The sequence below is a fragment of the Apteryx rowi genome, unplaced genomic scaffold (genome assembly GCF_003343035.1).
Source record: "Apteryx rowi isolate R43461 unplaced genomic scaffold, aptRow1 scaffold_25, whole genome shotgun sequence".
NCBI lineage: Eukaryota > Metazoa > Chordata > Aves > Apterygiformes > Apterygidae > Apteryx > Apteryx rowi.
Genome location: NW_020448863.1, coordinates 5,064,036 through 5,087,305, shown reverse-complemented (window position 1 = coordinate 5,087,305; position 23,270 = coordinate 5,064,036). Strand labels below are relative to the sequence as shown.

The window sequence follows — 23,270 nt, the reverse complement described above, 5'->3', positions numbered from 1 at the left end:
AGCAGGGCTAGGAAAGTATGCACCCTAGTAATTTGTATCAACATCTCATACCATAATAATACCTTTCAAAATTTGGAATTCAGGGTATCTTATATCCAAATTATTTAGCAGTAAGTTACCAGGCCCTCTGACCATCTGGCATCTCAGTACCAAAGCAAAAGTACTCTAAACTTCTGAGTTTGCACTGTTTTCCCCAGCCTCTACCAGAATTTAGGCTCATGATACAGGATTTTCATTTGAGATCAATGAGATCTTCAGTTTTGTAACAGTTTTAATTTAGGTGAAACAAGTCCAGGAGTTTCTGAAATAAGCTTGTTAGCTGCTAAGCTAACAGTTTATCCTTTAAATTATGCAACTTGACTTGCACAGATAGTGCAAACAGCAGGTTTTTGCATACTTCTTGTTATTCTGTAGTTCCTTCCTCATTTACAATCCTGTATATCTTAGGTGCTTATTTGGTCCCCATTATTATAGAGTCTGTATTTTGTAATATATAGCACGTTTATCATTAAAGTGTGTGGCTCTGATGTTGGAAAGTGATATTTAGCCCCCATTATAGATAGGCGACCAAGGTGCAAAGACTCTCTTGCGGGCGCTCACATGGAAGTCCTTGTCAAAGCACAAACTTTATTCCCAGCCTCCCAAACAACACATCTGTGCCCTAACCACTGAACCTCTTGCTATCTCTAGTCAGCGTAATCAGACACCAAAGACTGCATGAAAAAAATTCAAGGCTCTAAGTATTTATTTTACACTACAACGAAAATGTCTTCCCAATGCCGTGAAAATTAATGAGGTGTTAAAGCAGAGTGTTAGTCATTGTGCATAACATCTTTCTAAGACACCTTTGTTGTTAAATTCTCTTCACATTCCTCAAAAAAAAATCCTGTTTTGCTCAGCAATTCATACTGGGTTTTAAAATAGAAGTGTTTAGAGAGTGAGAGTTCAGCCCTTATGTGCATATTACCATGAGAAATAGAGAGGAAATGATGAGAATCATAAGCAGAACTGGAGTAACGATTATTCTCCCACAACACCAAATAATATCCAAATTTATTTAGTTTTACCAGCAGTGGCCAGGAACATTTTATAAAATCTGCATAAAACAGACCTCCTGTAATTTACTGAAAACAGCAAAACTTGGTGTACAACTCAACAGCAGTTTGCTTTTTGTCTGAAACATCGTATCTTCTGCATAATACCTGGGATTAACTCTGCAATGTCAGAATACATTTTAGGTATGAAAAGGCAGAAAGTCATTGACTTTGGTTACAGTGACCACAGCACCTATTTCAGAGAGCAGCAACACTGGCGCTTCCCACAGCAGTCCAGAGATGGGGACTGGTGGGTAACAGCCATGCAACACCTTCCAGCAGGTCTCCTCTGCTCTGTCCTCTCCCCGAAAGCAAAAAAGTTGACACCAGGCACGTTTTTCCTTCCAGGAAAAAGGGAAAGGCACAGCTGCATTGGGCAATGGTGTAGCAGGAGCAAGAAACAGTGGAGGAAAGGGCTGCAGGGAGTTTTGAAAGAGAGAGGAAGGGTTTCTCTGCACTTGGAGGCTCACAGCCTCCTCTGGGACAGAGCCTGGCGACTATTGCTCAGTGCAGAGCAAAGGCTCTGTTTAAAAAAAAAAAGTGAAAAATAAATATTTGATTCAACAGCAACTGCAAGAGTATTTGGGGCATTTGGTAGGTCTGGACCAAATTTGTACCATCCAAGTCTAAACAGGATTAACACCATTTACTAGCTGTGAAATGCAAGCTTTTCCATCTTTCATAGAAGGCTCTTTTTCATCAATAACTTAAAATTTATCTTGAATTAAGCTGTTAGACTTTGCATGTGTTTTTAATTTAGGGATTAGCTGCAAAACACTGGATGGGAAGAGAGAAAGCAGATTTACCAACGCTGATCTTAATCCTATAAACAAAAGAACAGTTGTCACGATGCCACTAAAGCTTCTCAGAAGTTTGAAGTTAAGCATTTACTTAAAATGCCTTATAAAATCAGATCCAGTGCACTTAAAACTCTGCAGGATCAATCCATTACTAATCTGTTAAATATGTGTGTAAGCTTTGTCTGCAGTCATGTAAGTAAAAATCCATACTGCCCTAACAGGAATTATTCCTGTAATAAGCAGATGCATCACAAAACTTTCAGTTCGCCTGCCCTTTGTCTTTTAATCCATTTTCTCTAGAACTTATTCAGCCTTCTAAACCACAGAGAAGTTTCTAATAGCTGCTGTTTTTAACCTACTCAGAAAACATTTTATTGTTTCCCCTCAAGCACTGAAATTTCCTTTCAAAAATAAAACTCCTCTTTAGCCGACTGTAGCTGATACCCTCATTATTCTTCATTTTCTCTTCTGCTTTTGAGACAAAAGAAGCAGAACAAATCACACCGTTCTTGCTGAAGAGGTGAGCTGATTTATATAAAAGGTACCACCACTCCCCAGCATTATTTTTGCTCTGTTCTTTGTGTGAGAGATTGCACTGACTGTTTGGACCACTACAGCACAGTCAACAGTTGGGCTGTCCCAGACATCTCCTTCCGGACCATCTGGAGTGAAATTAGACCTCATTAACATGCTTAAGTCGTTCAAATCACTCTAATACACATTACCTACACTAGCTGAGCACAGCTATTGCTCACTCCGTTCTAGGAAGTCCCCCACAAGGGGGCTTCTCGAGCCTCAGCTACCTCAAAATCACTTGGTGGGTCACCGGCAGATCCGCAAGGTCCTCCAAACAAACTGCTCACCACCAGTTTCCCTGCCACACAGAACGGTGATGACTTTGCCCTTCGTGTCTATTAATTCCACCCCAAATTCATGCTGACAGAATGACAAGAGCAGGGTGTAGGCAGTTTGCAGGGAAGTCCACTGCTGCCTGCACAGCCCTGCATCTCCTGCCTTTCATGCTTCCCTGTCCATCGCTCTGATGTTTCAGCCTGCTCCATAAGCTACGTCAGCAGGCACGCAGATCCACTGCCGAGCCTTTTTTTTTTTTTTTTAAGTTTACAGAATAGTTCTTAAAGAATGAGCAGGAAAAAAAAAAAACACTCAAAACCCCATGTTACATCTTAAAGGCTTTGCTAAAATACAAGTGAATTCCCCCCCAAAAACCAGCTCAAAACAGACCTTCACTTTGAGGAATTCACCTGAAACATTTTCTAAACATAAGTAACACAGCTGAATACAGTAACACAGTTGAATAGGGAAAAGTGAAACCATTTCGAAATATTCAGTTTCTTCAACAGCAGCTCAGCTGGTATCTGATACAACGGAAAGATGAAATGCTTATTCCCAAGCAGTGCTACCCAGCCACGGCTTGTCACATGGATAAATGCAAGAGCTGGAATGAGCACGGATATTCTTACCTTATTTAGCCAGACACAGTGGCCGTGAATGTCCCAGCTACACTCCATCTCGGTCATAATTATCTTCATGCATTTAAGGACATGAGTGACTGTGGCACAGAGCTGAGGCTCAGCATGATGGCCCTGGCGGCTCGGCGTGGTGCCACCAGGGCTCCTCCGCACCAGCCGCTGCACTGAGAGGTTACACGGAGGCAGATCTCCTCCTCCAACCAAAGACGGAGGAGAACGTGGCACCAGGGTGGGAGAGGTGGGAAGAGAAGCTGTGAAGAGGCACTCCTCCCAGGCAGAAAGCAGCTCCTCCAGGGAATTAACACATCAAAGCCCATGAGGAACAACATTTCCTCTAAGCTGAGCCTGGAGAGCTCCACCACAAGGACAGCGATGTGCCCAGCACAGAAATCCCAGACAACAAGATCATTCCCACATGGTCAGGCTCCTGTCTGCAATGGCTAGTGGCTCATTTATTCCCTTCGTTAGTTAATTTCCTCTCCGGGGGCTAATATGTCCGACAAGATGGACAGACCTATTGACTTTAGATGCTGCTGCTCACCAACCTCCGCCTGACGGGCAACAGCCACCAGAGTAGAGCACTGGATGGTGGTCCCTGCCCCAGTCCACCAGGGTCAAATACACCCAAACACAGACACCCAGGGGTGGCCCACGATCTGGACTCCTTCATCCAGCCCCCCGGGAACACTCGATTATTCATAGGACAAAAACGGGTCAGAAACGCCATTTTCAGTGAGGCATGGAGCTGGACTGGCTCGGGCAGGAGCAAGCAGGTGAGCTGTGCTACCGTGCGAACCTGACCGGGGCAAAAGCAGCCCCACGCACACCAAAGCTGCCCATCTCCACAAATGCTCATCTCATCCCTCTCTGAAGAGCCTCCCTGATGAGAGCAGTTCCACACCTCCCTCATCCGTGGAAATAATTCCAGTTACAAACACAAAAGAGATTCTGACCCCACTGCCTGATTGAAAGATGAACAGGAGGGAATTTTCTTATCTTGATAGGCTATTAATTTTAAAAGCTGGAAGAATACGTTTAATTCACATGCAGGTGCCAAGAATAAGAGGGGAAAAAAGTTAACTAAACAGTCTCAAATCTCACGTGTGGCTTGCCTCCGTTTATGTTATACTTGAGAATCATTTAATCCAACTATAACAACCAACTTTCCCCTCACATTTAAGTTGCAATTTCTCCAGTGACAGCAACATTATTACTAATTACTAATATTTTTGACTTCAATGCCTCACTCCTGGAATCCTATGCTTACCTGAAAAAGCACAGCTTTTATTAATAAAATCAAGATGTTTATAACTCATATGGATGGATAAAAATCTTGAAAATATGAGCATTAAAGAGCCCAGAACAAAAAAATGAAGCGAAAGAGGAACAGAAGCAGTGTTCTTTAAGCCAGAGTCGTGTATTTTGGATTGCAAATCGTGATTTTCGACTGCTCTGCCACCCTGCCTTTGAGGCTGCTCTGTAACAAGAACAGATGCTGTATGCTCCAGAGCTGGAGTGCACAGATTATCTTACTGCTGATGAACTCATCCAAGATGTATGAAGATGCCAAGCCAAGAAGCATTATAAATGAATCCCAAATATCCTCCAATATTAAAAACACCCCAGTCTGGACAACCATATTTAGCAAGAAACAGGGTCCTGTGTTTCAAGAAAATTTAGAGTTGGATCTCTCATGAACAGAAAGGATAGCTGGGAGACAGTTTATGATGACAGACTTCAATGGCATCACAAGGCTCCTTTCAAATTACAACTGAAGGAGGGATCTGAAACAGGTGTTTGGAGGTAAACACCTAGGCGCCACACATTTCCATAAAGACGTTTCACTAGCTAAGCTCAACATAAGTGCAAGCTGAGCCAAATAAAAGTACTGTACGCCCACGCTACAACAATCAAACAACAAACTTTGGTTTGAAGACAAGATTTTTCCATGAATAAAAAATATGAAATGATTTCTAGCTAACCAAACCACTTCCACCACATGGGAATCGCTCTGTCTTCAAAATAGGCTAATATATCGCTAAGATTACACGCTATGTTTACCCAGCCAGGAAAACTTCTCTCTGAAATATCTCCTTTTATTAACTCTCATTAGTCCCAGGCACCCTGTGGAAGAAATAACTCACTGAAGAAATGTCAAAATCTGAAGTTGATTTGTGAGAGGACAGATCCGTTATTCACAATAGCTATATTCTGGATTCGACCAGCCGTAACAGGTATCACAACTCAAATCAACTAGCAGCTTTAGATGAGCTGAAAACGTACTCCGAGTAACCCTTGGAGATCATTAAAGTTTGTTGTGTTTTAAAGCTCTCACATTCAACATATAATGCTACATAGTCACTTCTTAAGCGAAAACCACAGTTTCATTTGTTGATCATGCACGTTTCAAAGGAAAAGTATTATCCTGGCTCTTTTGTTCAGGAACCCACCACAATAACTTGACAAGGACCCACATCTGAAAGTTCAGATCAGGAGCTTGGGGAAGCTGCCTGTGAAGGTTGGGAAGGGATTCGCCACCTGCTGTACCCTGCACCCTCCTCTTTAACAAGACACAGTTGGTTTCATCTTTCTGGGAAGGCTGTTGCATAAGACATATTAAAAAAAAAAAAAAAGCACTATCAAGAAAAATAATAAGCAGAAAGAAAACTGTCTCTTGTTTGTGTCAACTGAAAAAAAACTGAACATTCATGGCTAGCAGCAAGTTTTTTAAGAATTATTCTTCCACAGATGAATCTATCAACTTCCAGCTGAACAAAATGGGGCTGCATTGGTCTTGCAAAAGGCAGAAAATGATTTAAAATGGTCTTTTTACTGGAGGTGACGTTACAGATTACTTGTAAAACGTCTATATTCAACCCAGAAGCTACATTTTTACAGAGTACAGCACATGCTTTATAAAAGTACACATGAGAAGACATTAAACATTTCTGTTGATCAGAAGGAAACCTGAAAAATGCTAATTCCTTGGAATAGTTATGATCTGGATATGGATTTCAGGGCTGATCCCCATTTCTGTTTCCCCACTGAAAGCACGCAGTCCCAATACTTTTCAACTTCAAGAAGGCCTCAGTCCTCTTCCAGACTTTGAACACATGGCCTCGTTGCTAATTTCAATCACAGCATTCATCTGCCATCAGCTTGCACATGGAGACATGTGCAGGGTTTCAGCTATGCAGAGATCGTTTTTTAACTGTATGAAAATTAGGAAGAACATCAGAAAAACAGTTAGAAATGGTTTGTTTTAGTTAAACTGACTTATTTGTGCAACAGAAAGCTCCATTTACAACTCCTCTGAGTTCCCCAGTGGGGACCCTCTGGTCACTCCACTTGGAAGGGCTCTGCCAGAGGTTTGGGCACCCTGCACACACGCTGGTGTCACATGGCCATCTGGCACCCACCAGCTGAAACACCAGCATGAGACATTTTAACTCTTTGGCCCTTTGTGAGTGCTTATACAGTTTTTTTAAACACCTGCCAGGCAAACCGAGTAGAAGAGAAAGGAAGTGGTCCCTAAGAACCAATACGGTGACACAAGACAGTCAATTCTGACACGGCAAAATTGAATACTCTGCCCCATTTTACAGAAGTGGGCAAGTTTGGGAGGCTGCTGTCAAAACCCTTCCCTGACTAGGGCATAAGCAGTTTCCCTTCAGGATGGATTTTTTTTGTGTGACACATTGTTTGGCAGCTGTGAATGCTTATTTTTGTTTTCCTCTAAGATGTCAGAGACTTGGCTAGAGCTTCAGATGGGATGTCATGCACCAGTTCTAGTGGTTTTGAATAGCCTGTTTGATGTAACTTGTTCATGAGTGGAGGATTAAACTGATTTCAAATCAGGGAGTCATCTTCCCTTCTTTTGAAGGATAGGTGTTATTACAGAAAGCCTTTCTTAGAATCACCCGGGCACTTCACCTAACACCTTCTGTGCTCAGACAGCGACCTGCAATATTGGTAATTCCTTTAAATCTCATGATCCTTGCTGTACCACACTGAGAACTGTAACATTCAGTCTTTCATACTAGGGTTTTTAAAGACACCACAGACCACTGGGGAATAATTTGAGGCAAAGGGAGGAGAAGTATTGATGGAATACATACGCAATCTTTTGTACTCAAAGCCTACACATTCTTTTCAGTGATCAGGAGTCACTAAAATCAATGAGACAGAGCACTTCCTCTTCCAAATTCAGCTCCCAGCCGTAAGGAAAACCATTACTGTCTCATTGCCATTTGGTGATCTATGTCAAATGGCTCTGAAGGATCTTGTTCCAGTTCCTAGCAGGCAGGTATCTTCAAATCACACATTCATTGCCACCAGGGGCAATAATTGGCCAGACACTGCAGCCTGAAGCAACAACCAAGCCACACCGCGGAGCCCCGTTGCTCCAGAATAACACGTACAGTAGATCAGCCTCACTAAGTGTGGACTACTGATGTCTATGCAACCCATGGGGATTACTTTATTTTCCAGGGCTATCTGGCATACGAACATTTATTTTTAAAGCCCATAGTTGCACAAAATCTGTTACACCCCTTGATTTCTGTTCCACGCAGACTAGAGATTACTTACAACGATGTTCAGCGCTGTATGTTACAAAGCAAGGAAATGCTGATGGTAGCAGAAACTCTATGCTTTAAAGATCTGACAGTAACATCACTCCCACCTCCTCCTCCTGATCTTAATGTTTTCTGCCATGCTTTGACAGAGTGGGTGAAATCCAAATCCCACTGGAGTCAATGGAAAAGCTCCCATTTGCTTCATTACGTTTCAGGCATTTTCAGTTGAGTAGAATACAGCAGTGTTCTCCCCTCAAAACCTGTCTGCAAGAGAGCACATCCCCCCTTAATTCAGGTCCCTGTCTCTTCTCAGGGAGGCTGCACACAGCCCGCATGCCACTAGATGGCACGTCAGGTCAAACAGAAGTAACTTCGGTTTGACATGAAGGGTGACATTCTTAGGGTGCAGGTTTTCCAAACATTGCCTCTAATTCTGCCCCCATCTGACACCGTAGGGTGCCCGTGGCAGAAGTGAACTGTGCTGGGGTGTCATATGTTGTAAGTGAGGATTGCCAGCAGCAGGAGAGGCACTGCTTCTCCTCACCACCACCCAGCCTCCATGCATGTGATCCCGCCTTTGCTCTTGCCCTGGGTCTGGCAGACAGGTAGCCACAAAGCCAGTCCGGATCTGGTGGAGAATCAACCTATAAACCAAAAATAAAGTTTTCTGCCAGATCAGCTACAGCCACAGGATCACCGAACCCTTTCTGAGGTCAGGCGCAGCAGAAGACAACCACGACCTCCCTTTCTGACAGCAGCCTGCAGTAACAACGCATTACATGTTACACAGACCCACCACAGTTGGACCTTTCCTGGATCAGATCCATGGTTTGTCATATCTGGTATCCCAACTTCAGCAGCACACTATTACCTTGGCCAATGCCAAGTGTGTCAGAGGAAGGCACAGGGACACTGCTGTCAACAGACTTGGCAAAATCTAAAGACGTGCACACCCGCAGCTGTCACCCTGATTTTTAATAGTTACAGATTGACTTAAACCCTGAAGCATGATATCCCAAAACAAGTCTTAACTTCCATTGCTAGAGCTTCCCTGAAATTTGTGCACACCTACACCACCACAGGAACGTAAATTCGACCATAAATCACAAGCACAAGGACTCCTCTTTAGACCTGCTGGGAAGTTGCCAGCCATAGGGCACCTGGAGGCAAAAACAGTGGGTCCTTCAAAAATGAAGTTGTAACTTACCTTCTACTAAGCACAAATTTTTCCTTCTGAGTGTTCTCTTCAGAGACGCTCCACCCTTGAATAATATTTAATTTGGGGGGAAAACCAAGGCTCAGGGAAAGAACAGCCTTTTCAGGCATATTTTGGTGTATTTTTAAAGCAAGGATGACAAAAACTGAGAGATTCACAAGCACAGAAAATAAAATTTTGATTTGGTTTCCAGGTTAAAGGGATGCTGAGTTTATACCATTCACTTCTATTTTAAGTAAGATAGGAAGGCCAGTAACAACACTAGCACTTGTAGAAAATGTTCTGTCAAAAATCCTTTTCAAAGAAGAGTTCACTTAAAACAACTTTTTCAAGTGTCCGATTCCTATAAAAATGTCCTTCCCCCATCTCAGAGATGAAACTCCCATTACTGAACATTTTTTCCTCACCCAAATGAGGCACAGTGGTACATCAAAGAGAGCGTAGGTCAACGTCTTGAATGAGGTATCTGAACTACAGCTTTTCTGAGGCCCCACAGCAGCATCTCCACATCAAAATCTCTTCTCTTTGGTTCTTTGATACCTACTCTAAAATTTCAAATTGCCTGCATAAAATACACCCCATCTTGTCTGAGCCAGCTGGGTTAACAGGCAAATGAAACATGAAGCCAGTGTTTTATGGGTGAAACAAGGTGCCACCGTACCATTTGACTCTGGAGCCACTCAATCAGAGTCTCTGCCGTCGAATCTGGGACCTGGCATCGCAGCCCTTCTCTTTCATCTGCCTCCATCATCTCCAGCAGGCCTCGCAGATCCTCCACCAGATGCAGCGCTCGCAGGCCCCCCATGAACGGCGAGGTGGGGGACTGGCAGTCAAATATGCCATTGGAATACTCCAGCGCCTTCGAACCTGCGTCCAGCAAAACCACAYGGAATAAATCACAGAGCACATGGACAAATATACAGTAACATGAGCAAGTTTTAGACATCCTACGCATCTTTTCCTACCGATACAGATTTATCTTAACCAAACTCAGAGCTGGTCCTGGATGCTGCCCCTTCTCTACTGTGGGTGGTTGCTATATACCACACCGCAATTTGGAGAAAAGCAATCCTTTGCCGACACACATTTGGAGTTCCACTTCCAACAGCTTTAATGCATGGCAACTCCACAGGGAAGAAGATGGGCTGATGGGACAGAGGAGTCACACACCACAGCAACGCACAAGAGTTCAAGGTAAAGGCTGGGCTCCTGCTCCCAGGGATATCAGAGACTGAAAATAATGTGGAGGAAACATGCTCTGCTGCTAATGCTTTGGGTCACCCTGTAGCACTTGCATGACCCGAGTTAGATACTAACAGTTTCCAGAGGAAATTTTGCTCAGCATTTTTTTTTCCACAGGAATATGTGACACTGCCCTAAGGCCTTGGAAAATTTTTGAAAGAATAAAGAAACATAAGAAGATAAATAGACTGAAACACTTTTACAAGCACAAAATTTAAAAAAAAGTTTGATATGGAAGTGCTGACATTTGCATGCTAATATAGAAAAAAATCTTATTTGCATAAACTCACAGTATGTATGTTTGACCTACATTAAAATTTGCTATATGTGAAGTAAGGAAGGAAACTACAAATTCAGGATTAAGGTTGCTTTAAAGTAACCTAGCTAATTCCAATTAGAACTTCAGCATGTTGACTTGTAACCTTAATACTGCAATGCCTAGGCACAGTGAGACGTATTAATGACAGAACATTAGCTTTTGTACTGTCAGCTTTTGGAAATTACAGAGATATGCCATATATGCACTTCTATGAATCTTCATTCATCTCATCTGGCAAGACAAAAAAAAAAAAAAAAAAAGCAAGCATTCTGCTAGTTCACTTTGAAAAAAAATAAAAAGAGAAAAATTCCCACAGAAGCAAAGGTGTTGATATCCCTTTGTTATATTACTTTATAGGTCTGTAAAGACACACAAGTAAATTAACTCTGTGGTAACTTAAATATCCCAACAGCACATTTTATTTTTATATTAAACCTCATACTGCCATAACCAACTTAGGCTCTTGAAAATACAGATACATGATCTGATCCAAATACTAACATCTACTTATGGAAATTTCTAAAGTCACAGCTTATATGTATTTTTAGAGATCATTATGATCCAACTGAATCCACTTTACATCTGTGCCTGCTATGTGTCCTTAATATCTTTAGGAAAACTGCAGCGAAAAGTTGTTGTCCAAGCTAAGCACACACTGTTCTGTTTTTTTGTTTTTTTTTTTCCTTAAAGGAAATTATTTTAAGTGGAACTATTAAAGACTTTATAACTATGTTGCTATCCTTGTAGGATATTTTTTCAGTTTGGATAGCTGTTTGCATAGTTCTGCTGGAACAAGATTAAACTACTAATTTCTTGCTGCTTTGCTCCTCTGTGTTGTGTACTTATGCTATTTTCCAGCTCACTAGACTCAACTTAAAAAGCAGAAGTTGTATACTTCATGATCCTTCTCCTTAGTCCACTTAAAATTTACAGGTTCTTATAAAAAGCACTAATATTAAAGGCAGGTTGAAACCAAATGTCTGGACCCATAGCATTCCAACTCTGAAAAAAGAAGAAAATTCAATTCATGTTTTAACTCTTCAGAGGTGAGAGAAGGACAGAGTAGCCAGGATTAGACAAACTTTCTCTTCCAGCCATGCAGCTGCTCTTTCAATGCACCCATTCCAGTTTGAAACATGCCTAGTCCTCGACTTTCATGATGCTGCACGCACCAGCTGAACTGCATCATTCAGCCTTTTTGAGTAGCATTTTGATAGGAGGTGGGAGAAAAACTACAACCCGTTTAGCCCTGCCTGTGGGTGAGGGTTTGTGCAACCCCTCCACTCCATTTGCTTGCAACCCCTGTGCTGTAAGGGGAGACACCACACACAATCACAAGCGCATTCCCTCCTCAGGCTGTACTTCTGCCCTCCAGACATGAAAAAGGAGGACTGAAGCCATTAAACAAACAAATCGCCCCGAGCGTTTACCTGCTATAATGCCATCCATCTGCTCCAAAGCGGCAGCCAGCATGTCACTTGCATCACTCATCATCTTCTCTCTTCTCAAGGACTATCACCAGCTATACCATAAGAAGTAATAAAACACCAACAGTGGGAGGTGGATCCAGAGCCTCAGGTCTGCAAATCAGTCTGCAAGAGAAAATTTCATTTCACTGCATGGTCTCTGAAYTCAGACACTGCTGTCGCTGGACCAGTAACAGACTGGGGCTGTTTGCTGACCACAAGCAAGACTTGGAGATGTTCATCACCAGGCATGAATGGTCATTTTGAAGAACCACCTTAATAAGCCAGTTCCTACTTCTGGTGAGCCTGTGGTCTGCTCTGCCTGCAAGTCCATGCATTGAAGGGCATCCCACAGAGCACTTCAGAAGTCCAAACAGCACTCCTGAGAAGCTCACATAGAAGACACAAGGCCTCCTGTCCCTAAAGGCAGCTGCAACTAGCTGCAACTCAACAATTACCCAAGTGTCCTTCCTTTATATTTGTTCTCCCCAACAATCTCTTGGTATAGAAGAAGAGGAGTCTGAATGTTTGTCCAAGATTCCTGGATGCCTGATAATCCAGAAATTCTGGGTATATTGCCATTTGCCTACAGGCCGGATATCTAACATGTCCAGGACTGACTGGATGGAGCATGCACACACAGACTATCCCTTCTGAAGACTTTGCTCCCGGCTTACTGGAGCTACGTGCCGTAAAGATGGAGCCTGGTCTTACCCTCAAACTTTTGAAAACCAGAACTGGTCCCCAGGGGAATATTTCTAGTAGAGTCCAGAAAAGCTAACCTGCCTGACATGCTGCCTGAGCAGGTGAACTAGCAGTTTTAAAATCCTAAAGAAAACACTGTTACAAGTTAAGTACATGCTTAAGCACTGTGCTGAACTGGAGCCGCAGAGGTCAGGGGTGCACCCTCTCCTTCCGCTCCGGCACAGTGGACGCACAAGCCATTGAAATAGTCCAGATTGTCATGGCTTTAATCTAGGACACACGAGACTGCTACAAATATAGATATGGAACAAAGCTAAACAAAAACCAGGAAGGAAAACTCACTTTAACCTTTTGCATACCCTGCCATTTGGTTGTGTATCAGCCTGCACGGCTGCTGACTTTTGCAGCAATTAAGAAAGTTGTTAACAGCATCTCTGGCATAAGTCCTGGCATAGAGTCTACTAAACCCAAACCAAAAGAACAACAAAAACCCAAATGTTACAAACTGAATTTTCCTTCCCACAGGCTGCCTTTCTGGTTTGACCCAGCTGATAGGTAGCTCTTATTGGAAGCTGCCAGCTAGCTCTGCTGAAATGCTATCCTTAAAAGGCCAACGAGCATTTCATTGTCTATATCAAAACTTTCACTACATGAAGTGGATCCAAAACCCTAAGGCAACTTTTGAATGATGCCACAAAGACTCCTGAAATTAATGGCATATGCCTTGTTTTATTATTTAGTTGCCAGAGTCAGAAAAAAACAAAAGAATTTTGAGAGGTAAAAATACCTATATGTGAACGTGTCGCAAATCTTTTAAAAAAGAAGTAGCACCATAATTAAAGACTTCCAACCTTCAAGGAGGCATCCCCAGATTTTAAACACAATCTGAACAATAAACTTCCAGCAGTATAATACCTGCCATAATATGCAGGTCCTGCAAGATATTTGGTCTGGTGCCTACACGTGTGATAAAAATGAGTAGAAAACTCAGTTTTTGCAAACACATTCACCTACACAATTCTGAAGACAGTCTTGTCCTTCCTCTTCTGGATTTCCCGGCTCTGATAACTAGATCCTGCTGAAGTCTAGTAAACATGGATGCCTATGACTGTAGAGTGTAAATGATCTACATTAGATTTATCTCTGAAAGCAAAGAGCGCAAAGAGAAACCCCAGGACTGCTGCTGCCCTAGACCAAAGGCTGATTCCACACAGCTTTAAGTGGAAAAGGGCTAACAAAGCAAAGCACCACCCAGATGTGCAACATCCAATGCGTGAATGGGAACTGGCAGTGCCCATGATCTTATCAATGTGCACAAACATCTATCGGAGGGAGAAAAGAAAACGGAACCAGACTCTTCCCAGTGGCACCCAGTAACAAGACAAGAGGCAAAGTGAAATACAGCAAATTAGACTTAAACATGAAAAAAACTTTTTTACTGTGAGAGTGGTCAAGCACTGGAATGGGTTGCCCTTGTGGAGCCCTCACCCTTGGAGCTATTCAAAACCCAACTGGACATGTCCTGAGCAGCTTGTTGTAGGTGACCCTGTTTTGAGCAGGGGGCTGGACTGGAGACCTCCAGAGGTTCCATCCCACCTCAGCAATCCTGCAAGCTCAGCCCAGCTCTTGATGAAGCCTTAACTAAGACACCATAGAGGCTGCCTCAGAACAGCCAAGATGCAGGCTAAAAATGTGATAAGGAATGGAGAGCTCTCTAATCATGTCTGTACACAGTGCACCCCTTGTCTCTCACCTTAGATTTAGGGAATATGTTATCTGGGGATGAGGAACCTCTGACTTACATGTCCACAATAAAGCCATGGCTTGTTGGCACAGGTAACTCACCATCGCTATACTTCACCCAGGCACAACAACCGTTCAATTTTCCATGAGAAGTACTCACTTTTCCTGAACAAAGTTTTGTCCATTGTTATCAAAAATCCCTAAGGCAGCTGTACTGACTGGAGTAGCAGGGGCTGGCAGTGGTACTGACAGGATGCAGGAGACCTCTAACATTTACCCCACCATTACCAAGTCCTACTTCCAAGGAAGGCTAGAGGCCAGCCTGCACAGTGCTTCCTCCACTGCTACTGCAAAAGGAGCCGCACTGCTGGGAGTAGCAGTGAGAAGTTTTAAGATCAAATTTAACTAGGCAAGACCATGAAATCCGACTGATTCTCCAAAAACCCTTCCATCACTCGTGAAACATCTGTCACCAGACTGACCAAGCCTACAGCTGAGAAACTTTGAGAAGTTAAAGAAAAATGAACAAAAAGCCCCTAACGCAAACAGCTGGAGATGATGCAACAAGATCCTGTTTTCCCCAGTAATTTGGCCCTAGAAAGTGGTCACCAAAAACTAGCCCAGAACAGCACATCCTTCTCTGGCCACCTTCCCAGCACAGTGCTTCACATCTAGCAGTCAGGAAGCAAAACTGCTGTGACAGAAAAAATAATACTGGAGGCAACCTTCCCCAATAAAGGCACAGAATCACTTTTATTCTTTACACACCATCACCAGCATGTATGGCGCAGAGAGGCAGGGAGAAAATCAAAGCCCTCATACACCAATGAACTAAAGACCTAAAGTGTGTGAAACAAGAAAAGACAACCAGCTCCAGGAGGAGGGATGTGGAAGAGAGTAGGAAGGGGAAGTGCAGAGGAAGGCAAGGAAATACGGTTATTAGATAGAAGTCATAAACCAGCAGCCCTTTGAGTATTAAATCACTCATCTGAGGTTCGATGTACTTCTAGTGCAAATAAAATAGGAAAGAGTTCAATATTGAAACACCAGTGGATTATTCAGTACCTTCTGCAAGGGCACTGAGACCACCTCTGACTTCCACAGTTTGAGAGGATCCCGGACTGACCACCAACCCAGTGGACCTTCCCTGACAAGTGCATTCCTTCCCCAGCTTTGCTTGTCATGACTTTGTCCTAACAGAAATAAAACCTAACAAAACACTCAAGGCTGCGCTTTGTTTGCTGGCAGTGACTAGGGATAACCACACAGTCAGATAACACAAATGGAAAATCCATCCTGAAGAAGCACAATGGAGCTCCTTAACAAAATAAGGAATAGCTAAGGTTTAAGATGATGTCATATGGAATAACTCCTTCCTTTTACAAAAGTAAAAGGAAAGAAAAAGGAAAACCATCATGTAAGCACAGACTGATCTATGACACAGCAGATGAGCAAGAAACCAAAGTGCACACAGAGACAAAAAAGTAGACACGTGAAATTCATTCCTAACATAACACCACCAAGGACACACCTGGGAGAAAGCCTAACAACTGGCGAAGTGCTGACAGAGCTCTGCCTGACGGACCATTTAAAATAAAGTTTTCCCTTGCTTTCCAAGAAAATGACTTACCTTCCTTACTCCTTCAATGCATATACAATAACCGCAGAATATTTTTTTGTTTTGTTTTGTTTTTAAAATGAAGCAGATCTCTCTTCTAGAGCTCACAGCTGAATGCCTTGCTCATGTTGACAAGAACATGCATTACTTCATCAAGGCTATATTTACAATCCACAATTAAAAAAAAATACAAACACAACTATCTCCATTATCAGCTACAATTACTCTTATCACTAGCTGACATTTCTACCKTATCTCCCCATTATAAAGAAGACATTATTTAGTCTTACTTGTTTAATGTCCTTTCCTCTGGTTCTGATGCACCAGTGTGGTTGCTAGGGCTATGCTGTTCACTTTTCAGTAGGTGGAGATTTTTTATTTTTATTTTTGAATGACATACAAACCCTCTGGCTACAGTGCTAGTGAAGATATATTCCAATCGACTCACAGAGAAAAACAAAACACTGCCCTGCAAATAAATCCAAGGAAAGCTACAAAAACAGGGGGGTTTTGAGCTTTGTGAATGAGAACTGCAGTCTGCTGGATTCAAACAGGAAAGCTGTCTGAAAATGGATTTTAAAATTAGATATTTAATGAAGATGTCAGACTAAAAAAAAAAAAAAAAAACCAGCAAAAGCAGTTGACCATGTTACATGTGTTGGCAATTATAGTTTCCCCACCCAGAGCCTCTCTCTACATCAAACTACGAAATCCAGAGGCATCTAGAGGCAACATTTTCAAGCCTATTTTTTGTTTTGGGATGCTTTCATGCTGGATGTCCACTTAGAAAACACACTATCCTTTAAAACCCAGATGCCCAAAGAAGTTGAGGAGAATAAGCTGCCTCTCAACAGGTCCTGAGGCCATGAGAAAGCACAGTGTCCCCCAGCACAACCCCTCCAGGGAAGGACAGGGACCAGCCTTTTTGTCCAATTCACCTTCCTCTTTGCACACATGCTCTGCAAATGTGCAAAATTTGGAAAAAGGTGTCAGCTACAGATTATTTTTGTGATATCATGCAGTAAGATGGATGACTTGAGCCTTCCATCTCTCCCATTCCTACATAACACTCTTTAAAACAGGAAATTCTGATACACAGAAATGAAAAATTTGATTAGGATTTGTTTCTTAGAGCTGGAGAGAATAAAAAAGGAACCCTGAAGACAAGGCTATTACCCCAGCAGTCTGCTTCAAAAATACCATAAAAAAAGCTAACAAATTACAGTAACACTTTAAGAGAGATGCAGGGTGAGAAAAAGCTGTTCCACACCAAAAATAAGATCCCAAATTTCATGTTGCTGTAAAAATGAATTTCAGTGCATTCTCAATCCTATACGTAAGAGATGACTGTGCAAGAGGTCCAAAGCACCTTCTGGCTTTGTCTCATTCACTTCACACCTCTAAACTAAAACATCCTCAACAGTTAATTGTTACAAGGTGAAGCTCTATTTTGTTAAGATAAAAGCCACTTCAGACACATAATTGCACCTATTTGTGCTCTTACAGGCTAGCCAGAAGAGAAACCTGTACACACAGACTTATTTGTAAAATACATTTGAATTGCAAATAAAAGCTGCTTCAAACAAAAGAAATCTAAATCATTAGAATAATTTCTCAGGTTTTGAAGATCCTGAACTATAGTGCCATCAGTCAGCAGCTTTTTAAAGCTTAATAACAAATACATTCAACGAATTTACACTAGGGGTCATTAGCATTTTTCTTAACAAAAAGAAAAAAACATTACTTCATGGGTTTCAGGCATAAAAAAAAAAACAGTAAAAAAAGAAAACGGATCCATGCTGAATGTATTGCTTTGATGTTTTACAAGAGAAGAACAAATGAAATTTAAAAATTAAAATAAAATAAATGCTGGGGATATCTTAATGCGAATCATTTAGACAAATACCTTATCACTAGACAGGGAGAATAAAATACTTAGCTCTCAGATTCATCCCACAACATGTTTTGAGCTGTTCTACAATCTATGCCTCAAGCAGGGAACCAAGTAGGTGACAAAAATTATGATGGAAGACATTAATCTACAATACAGTTTAGACCAAACTGCTGTTTCTAACACTCCCTCCCCTCAGCTTGCAAAGGAAAAAAAAAACAAACTGATCTATCAGTCCCTAGAAGCGTAACAAAAGACAAACACATCCACTTTTCCTATAAGAGTGGGTGGCGGGTACAGTAAAATTCGGAAATTGCCAAATTGCCCCTGCGGAGGAGAGGCTCAGCTCATTGCAGGAAGGTAGGCAAATCGGCTGAGGKCGGTCTTGCGCCTGCATTTTCCCAAGGGAGCTCCACCACCTAGTTCCCTTTTTTCACTGACACCGGCCACTCTGCTCCTGTCCTCCTTGCGTCACGTTTTTGGAGCGTACGCTCACCCCCTCCCGTCTCGCCCTACAGGCGCTCGCCCTGTAATACCTGAATAGCCATTAAACACGCACCTAAGCAGAACGGCCCATGAGAACATCCGCATCCTGTGGCCGGACCTCCTGTGCTTTAGGCAATGGCCCCAATTTGGGAGGACTACAAGTAGTCCCCAATGCGGGAGCCCCGTGGGGCCAGGCTGATGTCCTGGGCCAACCCACCAGCGCAGCAAGGCCCAAGGGCTGAACTCAACTCCTCCAGACAGCAGGTAGCGATGGTGTCCTAATGAAGCATCATTTTAATCTTCTTTTAATGGCTCATCACAGGAATGCAGGAACTGCCATGCCAGATCGGACACAAGGTCCACCAGTGCTCAGCGTCCCACCTCCTCCAGCGTCCAGCAGCAACTGCTTCCAAAGGAGAGGAAGGACCTCCGAAGCAGACAGATGTCCACCACATTAAATCTTCTCCTTTTGCTAATGTGTAGAGCCTGGGATACAGATTTGTGTGCAAGCTGAACATTTGACTTCAAGTGCAAATAAAAGGTGCTTTTGGAATGGTCACAAGCAATTAATATTTTTGCACAGCTGTGCAAAATGGATATATTATAAACATTCTTATGAATAAAAAAACACCCAAATATTGGCAGAGGCTTACTCAGATAATGCCTATTTATATATATATATGTGTGTGTGTGTGTGTGTGTATATATATATATAAATATACATGTTTATTTTATTTTTTATATATATACACACACACACACACACACACACACCTGTCTTCCTGAATTTGCTAAACTACAGCCAATGACATCAAAGCAGTACTGTTCTTGTATTAAGCAGGACTGCAAAAAAGCAACGAATGTCCCTTTGTTTCCTAATTCTAGACCCTTTCTTTGTTCCCTGAATTTAAATATACTTCTTTATTACACAACAAATATTACTTATTTCCTTTAACAGATGTAAATTAACAGAAGCACTGTAAAATGGAAAGCCTGTCCCATGGTACATAAGATGTGTCTCAAGATAAAAGGTGTCAAGTCATAGAACAGATTTAAAGTGTACTTTAATATTAGAAAGCACAAAAGTCTTTCCAAGATACAACTGCTTATATTTGGGAAAAACAGCTTTCTACCTTGCCTCAAATTACACAGTAACTTTATTACCAGCCAGCTTAGTCCCATTATATATTTTTCTATGCTTCGCATTAAAATTTGTTAAATACTTTAAAACTGATGCAAAAACTAAGCCTCAGCATGATAAGCATGCTGCAGATGCTTTGATGGAGAGACATACAGCAAACAGCCTATGCAAACACCCAAAGTCTCAGAGTCAAGGTTTACGGCTTAGGTTCATATCCAGTTACAAAACAAACTATTTAATTTGGTCTGCAGCACTGAAATCATTCTGGTTGCTTATCTCTGCTACCCTCTCCTGCAGCAGCCCTTTTTTACTGTAATTGAAAGGAATTTCAAAAATACAGCACATGAGGGGTTATTTGTTTGGTGACAGACAAGGTGGCTCTGTGCTCTGGGGATCACACGGAGCCAGTTGGAACAGCAGCATTTAACCTGCAAAGCAGATGTGTAACATAATGCAAATACTTGTCTGCAAACATTGTTTAGGCTCCGTTTCACTATTTATGCACAAGGAATCCAAGGTCCAAACAGAGTCTTACAAAAATGCACAGAGGTACTTCATTTTAAACTGTTCATATTTTACCAGCCATTTCGTAAATATTTTCAACTACTCGTATTAAAATGCCTGAGAAATCAATGCATTATTTTCTCATGTGTTTTGCTTGGGCTCTCTGATTAGAAAAACAATTGAGATATTCATTTCTTGCACCACGACTGCTCCCGTGGGCACAGAAATGCCTCGCATTCCCCATCRACATGTTAGCGACATGCTGCGGCCACACCGGCCACGCAACAAAAGGGACATTGTTGTTAGGAGCCCAACAGGTACTTCTTCAAAATACCTTAAGAACCACCAAATCCCAAGCATAAAGCCAGGTTTAGATCAGATTTCATAGCACATGCCTTTTTTCTTTTATGTTTTTTTTTCCCTCTTCTTTTGGCTGAATCCCAATTCACAAACTTCCATATCCAAAAGGGTTCAGCTTTGGATTTTAAACCTCCAAGTCTAGGAGTATCTACATCCACAGTTTCAGTGCCAGCACTATGCAAAGCACTACTTGAGGGCACTGAGAATCAAAAGCCCAGAAAGTAAATAAAATATGTCTAGCTTGAACTGTATTTTCACATGTGTAGCTACCAATTTTCTGTAAAAAAAAAAAAAAAAAATTCCAACAGTGAAAAAACCCCAACCTCTTGCAAATTCCACAGCACTGACAGTTACACAGGGAAAGCTTTCTCATAAATCCTACCATTACATTCCGCCCCCTTGTATCTGCCTCCGATTTTGTTATCCAAAGATTTATTTTTCAGGACTAATATGCAAAAGAAATGTGGCTCATCTGAAATATATATTTTATATGTGAAATTATTGCAGTAACTTTTTTAAAAACTCATGACTTCTGAGTACTGGAGGTTGGCAGTATGACCATTGCACTACTGATACACTAACACTCTCACCATATAGCATGATTTGCAATGTCTCCCCCCTCAGTGATCTGAAGATTAAGCAGGGTAAAACCTGACATAGTGGAGGATTTTTTTCTTCACTTGTAATAGGGATGGGAGAGAATTTTAAAGAAAAATAAAGAAAAGAATTAAAAACCAACACATTGTAGGCCAATTTTCAGTCTGATTTTGTCTTGCTCACCTCAAAAACACATGGACTTTTTTATTTTCTTTTTTCCTATCCTAAAACCCTTTGCCAATAGGTCATGATGGAGTTATGCCAACAGCTTATTTTTAGATAGTGCATTTAGGAATCTGAGAGATTCTAAATCAAGACAATCTGCTTTAGATAGCATATGACAGTAATTCCCATTTAAAAATGACATTTTACTTTTGAGATTATTAAAATGTCAGACGTCGGTACTGTGCGTTGCAAAACCCAGACTTCAAATTTTGAATTAATCCTTAGCTTTGCAAAAGCCTGAGGAGTTTGCATGCTAAATGCATATCCTAAGATTTGCACGTTTGTTTGCATCAGTCGGAAAGCAAAGCCAGACACAATCACTTTCAGGATACGACAACTGTTATTTGTACGACGATATTGCCTATGAGCGCAGCCCCAGAGCAGGACCGCACGGAGGAATGCGCTCCCACTTGCAGAACAAGGAGAGGTTTCTTGTCTGGGGAGGGCAGAGCTCCTGGGGTGCAAATAACAGCTCTCGTGACTGGTACAACTCCTAACTTGGGACTCTCGCCCCCCTCCCTGCACGCCCTGCCCCAGGTCCCGAGCTGCTCATTCAAGCCTCATGCACATCCCAAGAAAGTCCAGATACAGGGGGAGAAGGAGGCACCCGCAGCTGCTGCTTTTTCCCAGGGAAGCCCCAAATTGCTGCTGCTGCGGACGGAGCTTGGCCAGCACCGCCCCTTCCCACACCACCTCTCTCCGGGCTCCTGGCTCCCCACTTCCCTTCCCAGCATACAACTTCCGCTCCCCCAGGACAACATTGCTCTCTGTCTGATAACCAGCAATTCTGGTGACAGCAAAGGGTTTTTGTTTTTGTTTTTTCACCGGCAGAGGGACAGGGTGGTGCTGCTGATTTTGCTTTTTTAGCACAGAAGTTTAAAGTGTTAACTCAGTGCCAAGAATTAACAGGCAAAAAAAGCTGCTCTCTCTCAACCCCAAGGCAAGGGTCCCTAGGGCCTTCCAGGGAATAACGCCAGCTGCCTTCAGTGTGGGGCGGTGAGCTTGAATTCCCAGCCCCACACAGCCCCTGCAGTGCAGTAAACCAGTTTGACCATGCAGACACCAGTCCTCACTAACTGCAAGTCTGAAGCACACTGCCTAAAAAGCTCTCTCCTAGATGCCATACTGGTGAGCAGCATACAAACAAAACAAAACAAACACCTCTTATTACAACACAATTTTAAAGAAGCATGTGTTGTCCTGAATGCTGGCTTCGGTAGGAAATTGGGTGTCCCGCAGTGACCAGGCATCACAGGGTTGAGTCAACAGTGTCATGGGAGCCCACACATGGGCTTGCCCAGTTTCTCATCACGAAGGCTATTTTGAAAACCATTTTTCACTTGCATCCACACACATTATTATGGGTGTGGCAAAAAACGAGCTACAGCTGTACTCCTGTATTTGTGCATCTAGCAAATGCAGCTGAGAGCAGTTACACTGAAAAACTTCAGACTTTACATCTGGGAAGCTGCAAACAGCTCTCCTGCTGTGGGCTCTTTTTTCATGAAAGGCTGCAGCTAGCTCTTTAGGACAGAGCCATTGCCTACTCCTTCCCATCTCGTCCACTCCTTCTCTTGGCAGACCGATGCCTCCTCACAGTTCCCCGCAAGAAGGTATTTTCATGCCCTCGCAGCTTTTCAGCCTCCTGCATCACTCAAGGCTAAAATATTTTGGAGGAACAAGGATTGAGATGTGCCCAAAACTCAGAGGAACTCACAAGAGAAAAGTACTGGGCACTGGGATGAACTGGAACGATGCTGGGGCTGGATGAAGGACAATAAAGATAACGTGGATGT

General features: G+C 42.4%; 1 protein-coding gene across 9 annotated transcripts in view; it reads right to left on the bottom strand.

The window, feature by feature from the left end:
* PPFIBP1 (PPFIA binding protein 1) overlaps window positions 1-23,270 on the bottom strand; it is a 119,132-nt gene that overhangs the window by 44,374 nt on the left and 51,488 nt on the right. For all 9 annotated transcript variants that reach the window (XM_026066865.1, XM_026066864.1, XM_026066860.1 and 6 more), the window contains exons 3-4: window positions 12,169-12,330; window positions 9,839-10,044 (exon numbers count right to left, since the gene is read on the bottom strand). In XM_026066865.1, the coding sequence (XP_025922650.1) occupies window positions 9,839-10,044; window positions 12,169-12,232 (270 nt within the window). In that variant the 5' untranslated portion in view covers window positions 12,233-12,330. The remainder of the gene's footprint in view (window positions 1-9,838; window positions 10,045-12,168; window positions 12,331-23,270) is intronic.